The following is a 9,972-nucleotide window of genomic DNA, read 5'->3' as shown; positions in this document are numbered from 1 at the left end:
GGGACTTTTTATTTTTATGGATTTTACCACGATGGTAAGGCATGTTTTAGTGATATTTTGAAATATTCATATAAAATATTTTTTTGAGTTTTTACCACAAAATATTCACCTGGCAGCATTGTTTGGGGCATAAACGTGCATTTTGAGGTATTTCTGGGACTTTTTATTTATTTGTATTTTTTCACGATGGTAAGGCTATAGTAAGGCATGTTTTTGGTGATATTTTGAAATATTCAGATAAAATATATTTTTGAGTTTTTAGCACAAATTATTCATTTGGAAGCGTGTTTTAGGGCATAAATTTGCCTTTTGGGGCATTTCTGGGACTTTTTATTTTTTTACTATGATCAAAAGTTCGAGCACCAAAAAAGTATATTTTTTCTGAATTTTAACCACAGAAATGGACATAGCTAAGTATTTTAAGGCAAATTAGTGCATTTTTAGAAACTTATTTTCAGAGATTTATTGGTATAGTATTTTACTATGATCTAAAGTTAGAGCACAAAAAAATATTTTTTCTCAGAGACTCAAGGTTATTTTCTTTATCAGATTCTTTCCAATAAAAAAACTGCTATAAGTCCACCTCTGTTGTTATGCTGCTCCAATGGTGGGACAGAAAAAAGTGCATTTGTCTTATTTACCTCAACGAAAGCCTCTGTGAATGACAGCAGACAACAACAAAGACAGTCACAGCAAGGTCAGATTCTCCTCAACATGAATATAAACTTTGTGAGATTAAAATGGTCACGTAACAGCCTTCGTCAATTAATTTCTCCTTGAACTAAAATAACAATTAAGTGTGAAAAATTGTTTGTAGTAGAATTAGAAAGATTTAGTGCCAGCTACTCCAGCTAAAGAAACACATGGCAAAAGTATACTTGAGAAAACATTTTTTTCGTCAAATCAAATATTTTGTGAAGACAATGAATGCATTTTTTCCCCAGCATCACATTTTGGTCTTAACTTCTAGGACAATATTTGGAATCATTTCCTGCCTGTCCAGTTGTTTGTGGGACAGACAAAATTAGGCCTTTGTGACAATCTTATAAATTCCTGCCTGCTGAAACAAATTCAAACTGAAAACACTGATGGATATCAGTGTCCAGTCCTGTTCCAATAATAGCGTGGGCTCCCCCTCTCCTAGCTCCCTGAACAAGCCCTGACTTCTCAAGCTGGCCATTTGTGATAATTAATTTTTCAAACAGCAAATATTGTCTTCCTGACACATTTAGAAAAAGCTGTAAATAAACAATTGTCTTCGCCAGGGAATCTGAGAAAAGAAGCAGCAAAGCAGCTTGGAAAACCTCCTTAAACCCAACACTCCATGTCATTGAAAACACTGAAAAGAGTGGGAATGTCAGTTTGACATGAGAGCTGGAACTTTTCTGTCAACTTTTGTAAATGTTGAATCTCTGGCAGGCTGATTTGTGACTGTATTTGATTCAATATCTGTCACAAAGAGGAGAAAATGGCAAACTCTCCATTAACAAAGAGATAAATGAGATTTTAATGCTGAAGTGATCAAAAGAGACAAGTAACCTTGCCGTGCAGGGAGAGGGTAGAGCACAGGGAGAATGCATTAATGTGGTATTGATCACAGTGACGTTTGAATCAGCTGAGACCAACAGAAAGGTCGCAGCCCCTTCACTTGCACTTAGAAGAGAAACGTCTGGAAACACATACCACCCTGAACAGTCGACGTATGCAGAAACATGTGGTGGTAAAAACGTTGGGTCCCGGGCTTTCAGGGATCAAACTGGTCAGATCCAAAATCACATCAGTCAATCATTTCCTCCTCCTACTGAGCATGTGCAGCCAGACGGCAAGAACATTTCTAATACTTTGTTCATCTGGATGATGGAAGAAAAGAAGGAGATGATTAGGTTTAAATAGAATAGAATAGACAACATAAAAGAAAAGGATACAGGAAACAATAAAATAAAATAAAACACAGAGGAATGGAATAGTATAAACAGAATAGAATAGATTTGACTTAATTTCAACAACACCTCAGTACAATGCAGCAAAACTGGGTTAGCAGCTCCTACAAGAATGATATTACAGTAAATACTGAAATATACCCAGCCCCCCCACTAATGCTTAATTGTTTAATTACCATTAATGCCTCAAGAGCAGGGTCCTGCTTCTCCTATCCTAACAAACCCACTAACCAGACCCTTTCCATTTATCATTTATTATTTTTATATTATTTATTATTTATGTATTTTTTATTTTGTATGTTTACTGTTCCTTGATTATTGATTGACTGATCCAAATTGGAAGTCGGCTTAGAAAAAAGCATCTGCTAAATGTAATGTAATAGAGAAAACTTCTTCTATTAAACTGCAGTAACTCATACACTGGAGGTAAAAGCAAAACTTCTGGCGTTAATAGAAATAATTTGGTGGCGTCATCAACCGGTTCTGAGGGGACTTCCCTATTCCAGATGTCCTGGACCTCTGGTTCAGCTCTGGGACAAAACCATCCCAACATTGACTCACACTCTGACTGCATCACTTTATTGCTCATCAGTGAAGTAATTAGTTTAGTCAGGCTGGAAAACCAACTGGGAGCTTAAGGAGGAAGAGAAGCAGCAGAATCGTATGGTTTCAGGTGGAAATGCAGGCTGTGTTAGCTGTAAAACAACTCCGATATTAGGGGAATATTAGCTCTGCTGCAGGTCGATACTACTTCATCTACTATATACCCATAGTTTAGTTCTGGTCATAATTTCACTACACAGTTTTACTGATAACACATTGGCTCAATGCTGCGCCGGACAAAGACTTTGAGGTCCGACCCTCAAGTAAAATAAAATAAAAACCAAATTTTGGTCTAACAATGTTATTTGTTTATTTTGAATGCAGGCATGGGCCAGATTGGATGATTTGAAAGGCTTAATGGGCCCACGAGCCACTAGTTGGTCACTGCTGTAGTTTTTGTAGAATGTATTTGACTCAATTTAAGCCAACTTATATCCATACCTAAAACATTTACCCATTGTGGTGAACTCCCACTAAATGGATTTCATTTCAGTCCACTGTGAGCTGACAACTGTTTTCACTGACATTTTATTGCCTTTGTGGATAACTTCTTAAAGGTAGGTCAATACTAAATTTATGCCCCACATTTTTCTCTTTTTTTTTTTTTGGTTTGTTTTATTTAGTGATTAAGTAGAAATGTTGGTTTAAATTAATCTCCTGCTGCAGGGAGATACCAGCTCTGATGACCTAAATATGAAATGGAATAAAAGCAGCTCTGCAGATTTGGGCGACAGAGATCATGTTGGGTCAACACAGGTTTTTGTCACTTGGATTAGACTTGTGATTAATAATACCAAAAGACAAAAGATAAGTCAAAGAGCACAAATACTTAGTGTGTTGGTACTGTAGTGTCCAAACATTAAGGCCATTCAAATATGTAAAAACAAAAAAACATAAAAGTTGCAAAAATTTAGTTCAAAATGCCGTAGGACTACATTTATAAAACATAAAACTAAAGGTTTGACTAATTAAAAAAACCCAACAAACAAACTGCCTGAAAGACAGATAGGGGTAAATTTAATTTAATTTAGGAGTTAGTCAAGCAAAACTAAAGAGGTGAAAATTAACTGGAATTGTCATAAATGTTGTTTGGCATAGTAGGATGCAGGCAGGAACCAAATGGAGCAGAAGGCAGACACTCTTCAGGTGCAGCAGGTTTATTCTAAGTACAAAAACAACAAAAACTCACAGGAACAAGGCATCAACTCCAGACACAGACTTCTCCAAACTCATGGTGATGACCAGCAAACAAACAAACCAAGATCAATGATTCCCACCAAGACAGAATGAGGAAAAGAGGTGTATATAAACCCAGGGCACCAGGTGCCACCAGTGAGACTAATGACAGAGACACTGGTGAGTGTGATCACACTGATTAAACCCACAAGACAGGAAGTGCAAACAGACCCTAACACCTTGTCCTAAGGACAAGGACAAGGACTGAGCAGAAATGATAGCTAACTGAAAACAAGACACAGCTAACCTTAACCCAAGAAACCAAAAGTGACAAAAGTTGTTTTTTCCTTTCTACCAAAAGTCAAATCTTTCACTCCTTCTTTTTTCTGTCCAACTTCCTTTCTCCCTTCCCGTCCTTCCTTTCCTCCTCCCTTCTTTCCTTTTCTTTCAAACAACAGTGAATTATATTTATTATAAAAACGCCACACTGATTGTTCTCTGTTACCTCCATCTACTTGTGCATTCGATGTCACCTGTGAGACAGCAGACACCACCATGTGAGTGTGAGATAAGAGCCGAGCGTCCCTTTGACCTACTGTCTGAAGAGGTTGCCTCAGATTTGATAGAGGCCTTAAAATGCATCAAGCCAATTTCATTTCATTGGAGGAAATCAATATGGCCCATTGTCCTATTTACCTGCACAATATCCAGGGAAGAATGGAGGAGCGGATGAAGGTTGACCTGCTGCTGACATGACTCCACAGACATCCTTCATTGCAGATGAATCTGGGACGAACAACAAAAGACGTTATTTAAAATGAAAAACAACTGCACGTGTCTAAGGTTGTACAAAGACCTGCTCTCTACTAGTGATCATCAGAGAGATCATCTTGTATATGTTTGAATGTAGAAATGCAAAGTTTAATAGTTTAATAACTATCTTCAGATAGTAAACGCATAATATCCCTGCAGGGTAAAAAGAGTGACGATACGGTACAATGTGATATGATAATATAAAATACGATATGATGCAATGCAATAATATATGATGCTATACAATAATATATCGTAACCCCCAAAACATAGCACATTTATACACATAAGCAATAAATGCCAAAAGACCAACATAATAAAAGCACTGTAAAAATGATTGTTTAAACTTTGGCCTCAAGCAGTGACAGTAAATCAGTGTAGTTTGTAAAGAACAAAAAAAACAATTGTATTACAGTCTGTATTAATGCATCAAACATGATTTATTCAATGGGGCTGAAAAGGGTTAATGTTTTAATTGGAAAAGGCACAAAAAGAGATTTACACTAATCTCAATTTCAAGAAAAAAGGGACAAAAGGCTGAGAATAGGAAGCGAGAAGATGATTCTTCTCAGAGTGAATTTCCTGACACTCAGCTCAGGATGGCAGAGGATTAGCACCAGACATGATGAGAGAGACACTGTGTGTGTGTGTGTGTGTGTGTGTGTGTGTAATGTGTCCTTGATGGTTTTAGGGGAAGAAAATGACTTTTCATTCACGGTTTCAGTGAAGATGGACGCGCAGACGAGTTTAATTCAGACTGTGTGATGGAGGAGAGGAGAGAGAGCATGGAGGGTGGAGGTGGAATCCAGCGTTTGTCTGACTCGGGTCATATCTGATTAAAGTGCATGAGTCCAGTAATAGGGCTAATATTCATCAGACAGACAGATAAGCTGGAGCCACACAGACGGAGAAAAAGGGGTTTTCTGCAACTCAGCCTTGATGGCTGCTGCCGCTGCTACTACTGCTGCTGCCATCCCATGATTAACAGTAAAATGGTTGATTACCTCAATGATGTGCTTTATTTTTCCGTTTGCATTCTCTTTTTTTTACATTAAACCCAAATCTGAACACCAGGGAAGTAGGTTAAATATATTGACATGAATCCTAAGCCCCCATTCATCTATTAGGTCTAACTTTATGGGGTTTTGTCAAAAGGTTGGAATACCAGTTGAATTTAAAAAATAATAATGTATGATAACAAAAAAAAAAACTGCTGCTATGCCTCGTCTTTGGACATTTCTCCTAAAAAATTATATGTAAAGATTTCTTTTTTTGGCTTCAGACAGTGGCAGCTTCTTATTTAATTAGATGTGATTAATTAGATTAATTAGACAATGTGTCTTAGAAGCTGTTTAAATGTTTATAAATTAAAAACTTACACTTTGAAGAATAAAACTACAGCACATAAAAATTCAAGTACAATTCAAAATATGTGTCTGCCCATCAGTCATGACCAATTGGAAATAGTAACTGGGAGAGACATAAAATATTGTGGGATTGTTGTAAGTGTTTAATGTATTCAGCACATGGACGACGAGACAGAGATTAAGAACTTTTCATTAATTCTTTCAACAAACCGCCTCCTCCACAGATCTTTTATGAGGCCCTAATTATATGTGAGCAGCTATGAAATATATTTCCTTTGGATTACTGCATTAGTAAAGTAATAACTCATCACAGGTTTGTTCCTCAACATTAATTTAAAGACTTGTAGACTCATGTTAATTGTTCTGAGCACACAGGACACAGGCGTACAGGTAGCTCCACAGGGGCACACAGGAAAAACCTGACTATTTTACATAAACCATTCTTATATTCCCAGAGAAGAATCACACTAGAATAGCTCTGGTGACTTAACACACTGATAAGTAGGCAGGGACTACGTTACCTGTAAGACGTCAGTGTCCACAGAGTCATCAGGTTCTCTTTTCTGCAGTTAAAAAAACAAAACAAAAAACATATTAAAGCTGGCTGTACATAACTGTATAATAAATAAGAAAAACTTTTACAACATTAAAATGTATGATCTACCTTCAAATTGTGAATTTCAGCTGTAAATATTGTCCAGATGTCATCAAATGCCATGACCAGGATGACTCTGCGTAAAACATAAGACACAGCAACCCAAACCTCATTATCCATGACAGTAATGTAGCCTCGAGTGCTCATAAATATGCAAGACACTCCCTACTCATAACAACACTAATTTCAGGCCATGACAAAAGACCAGACCAGAGTGAATAGTGATTAAGAATGTTTGAGAGCAAGGAGCAGGGCAATTTATTTTCTGCCTTTTTATATCTTCACTGTGTTCAGAACAGGTCCAGATATGATATCCATTAAAGTAAAAATACTAACAGTATTATAACTACGTTTTAGGCAGACTTTTTATCGTAGGAAACTAAAGCACTGGTAAAAAGGTGCAGTCAAAGAGACAGATGGGTTCAATGAAGGTTGGATTTTGGACATTGATGTTTGTACCAACTTAAAGCTGGAAGCCTGGAGAAACACTAGATGTAAAAGAAAGAACAGAACTCTGCAAAAGCAAAACTAACAAAGTAGCAGATGTTACAGTGAACTTCCTAATGAATAGAAAAAACATAATTTATCACTGTTTAAAATTAGTCATATTACTGTGCACCTACTACCTACAGACAAACAATTTGACCCTGGACACGTGTGTAAAACTGTAACATTGCTATTTAAAAAAATCAAGATAAGTCCACTCCATGTCTGACACCTGGGTCCCTGAAGGCGTCCAGAGCGACTCAAAGGATACCATGATTGATTCAAGGGCCAGCGAGTCAATACAGTTTCTCTGAGCTGATCTCAGAGAGGCTGATGGGATCTTAATTGAGTCTGGTTCATCTTTTCAGGAAAAAAAAGAAGAAGCCAGAAAATACTCAGACTTCAGATGTATAGAGGAGTAAGGAGGAAATGAGAAAGTGAATGAGCAGTTAGCTTGTGCTAAACTGTAAAATGTTTCTATTTTCTTTGGCAAATGCTGATGAAATGTCTAAGATGATGAGAATCACAATTGTTTTTACCATTGTTACAAAATCGCTTGGGGAAAATCGATAGTTTTGGCTTAGAGAGATCCACTGGTTGACTTCTGTACTACTTTTATTATACACAGTGAATAAAGATAAAGTTTTGGCTTCACCTTTGTACAATGCTTGCATACGGACGGCTAGTGGTTGAGCAAAACATTTAAGAATAAAAAAAAGATACATTTTTAAACTGATGTCAGAGTATAACAAATGATAATAAGAAAGAAATCCAGGGCCACATAAAACCTGCACAATGGGCCCCTGAACCAACGTTTGGACCTCACCTGCGTAGAGATGGAGAATGCCGCTTCACCAGAGCACAAATTCCCCTGGATTTATAGTTGTCTGTAGACAAAGAAAACCGCATTAATAATAATAATAATAATAATAATAATAATAATAATAATAATAATAATAATCACTACACTGTTGTCTTTACAGTATTTTGTCCTTACAATGGGACACATGGAGGGAGCCGAGGTTTATAGATCTTCCGGGCTGCTGGGGTACGGTGGGAGGAGGGGGGAGGGTCGGGCGGTATATGCCGGTGGTGTCCTGACTTTTCCTGCAGACCCGAAAGACGTCTCTGTGTGCACGCTGCCTTCACCAGACACAAGGCATAGAATTTGATGCGTAATATCCCCCTGTAAGTACCAGGTTTTGGAGTCCTGTTTTTTCCAGGATATGTCTGCAGCTGATTGTTTTGGAGGTCAGTGGAGATAATAATATGGTCGCTTCCTCACTTGGAACTTTGGATTTTCGAACTTGATTTTCTGGGTTTGCTTCTCTTCTGGATACGAGTGAACACACGCGGTGTCTTTTGGATTTGTGCGTAAAAGCCGTGCGTCCCGCTTACGTGCGTGTGACAGCGAGGTAAGTTTTCAGATGCTTGTGTCGGACGCAGACTGTGGCGATTCTGGATTCTTGAAAAAATACAGGATTATAATGGACGTCGCGATCTAAGATTCTCGTGTCTTCGAATGTGTGTGGATTTCTTGCGCCTCCGTGGTCGCGCGAATTCACTCACTTGTTCGGTGATTACACGAAAACAAAAACCATGTTTTCGTGCAACACCAGTGCCATAAAGGACTGGAGCTATTTCCTCTCTCAGATTTTGCCTCTGATGAACAAAACAACGGGCTTGGTGAAAGCGGAGGCTGTGACCAGCACCATGGTCACAGCTCTGCAGCCGGACAGCGCCATGAGCGCCAGTAAACCGCCGCTCAACTCCAACCATACCTCCGGAATGGAGCACGTCTTCCAGTATTCTTACTCAGAGAGTGACCTGCTGTACACAGACTACAGGACACCTGTGAGGGACTCCATGCCTCTGCCTAAAGCCGTTCTTTACCTGGTCATGGCAGCGCTGGTGGTGGTAGCAGTGGCGTACGCGATAGTGGGGCACCTGGTCAAAGATGTGGTCAATGACTTTGTGGTCGGTATGTGATGTTAGTCTGTCTCTCTCTCTCTCTCTCTCTCTCTCTCTCGGTGTGTGTGTGTATTATTTTTTTAAATCCTTGTAGCATTTGTTACAACCAGGCAGAACCTTTTTATCTCGGTCATAGAATCAGGTATGTTAAATTATAGTTACTGGTCACACAGTGCAGGAGTGGTTAGTGGACTTGCCTTACATCAGGAAAGCGACGGTCCTTCCATATGGAGATTTCCAAAAATGTGTTTTTTATGTACTTCAGTGTCCTCCTGTAATTCAACAACACATATATAGATTATTGGTTCACTCTGAATTGATCATAGGTGTGTGAATAGTGTGAAAAGTGGTGTGATTTTCCTCGATGGTTAATTCCCCTCAGGAGAGCCTGAAAAACATAAGGAGGTAGAATTCAAACGTACTGTAGTTATTAAAGGTATCGCTGCCTTCTATTCCCATCCTGAAGGGGGTGCTAAAATGCAATTTAAATGACCTGATGTATGACTTCCAAGTTCGAGGTGTGTCCACTCACCTACCAACGTATAACGTGGTCAGATTCAACAACATAAAATAGAAAATCATAGTGTAGATATAAAATTCAACAAACATAGCACTACTGAAACTACTGTGTTAAAAATATGAAAACAAATCTATCATTCATATAATTTATTAGTTATTCCATCTGAACATTTAGGACTCCTTTATGTGTCATTGAAACTATAGAAGATCTAAAAGACCATTTATTTACCAGAGCTTGGGTCAGAGCTTTGTTAAAACAACAGATTGATTCAAACCAAAATATTAACAATGGAGCAATATAAACACAGATGACCTTGTGAGTGAGACGTCTGCAGTGTTTTTTGGTGTTTGAGGAGCTTCCTGTGGGAGATGCATTATGAATGAAAGACGAATACAAAGAGCCAAAATAGAGCTGACTTGACCTGGTTGTCTTCTTATATCA

The 9,972-nt window shown here is 38.2% G+C and overlaps 1 protein-coding gene and 1 long non-coding RNA gene across 2 annotated transcripts in view; one reads left to right on the top strand and one right to left on the bottom strand.

The window, feature by feature from the left end:
- Positions 1–553: 553 nt before the first annotated feature.
- Positions 554–8,140, bottom strand: LOC103399901 (uncharacterized). Its single transcript, XR_523730.2, has 6 exons — positions 8,038–8,140; positions 7,867–7,927; positions 6,564–6,630; positions 6,421–6,462; positions 4,416–4,505; positions 554–1,850 (listed from the first exon to the last, which is right to left on the bottom strand). It is a non-coding gene; the product is annotated as an uncharacterized LOC103399901 (long non-coding RNA).
- A 475-nt stretch (positions 8,141–8,615) lies between these two features.
- LOC112486754 (uncharacterized) overlaps positions 8,616–9,972 on the top strand; it is a 5,268-nt gene continuing 3,911 nt past the window's right edge. Inside the window, exon 1 of the mRNA XM_025054068.1 lies at positions 8,616–9,021. Within this exon, the coding sequence (XP_024909836.1) occupies positions 8,640–9,021 (382 nt within the window). The 5' untranslated portion in view covers positions 8,616–8,639. The remainder of the gene's footprint in view (positions 9,022–9,972) is intronic.

This window comes from Cynoglossus semilaevis, chromosome 2, assembly GCF_000523025.1.
Source record: "Cynoglossus semilaevis isolate Cse_v1.0 chromosome 2, Cse_v1.0, whole genome shotgun sequence".
In the NCBI taxonomy this organism is placed as follows: Eukaryota; Metazoa; Chordata; class Actinopteri; order Pleuronectiformes; family Cynoglossidae; genus Cynoglossus; species Cynoglossus semilaevis.
Note: the sequence above shows the minus strand (reverse complement) of the source record. Positions and strands in the feature narration are given on the sequence as shown.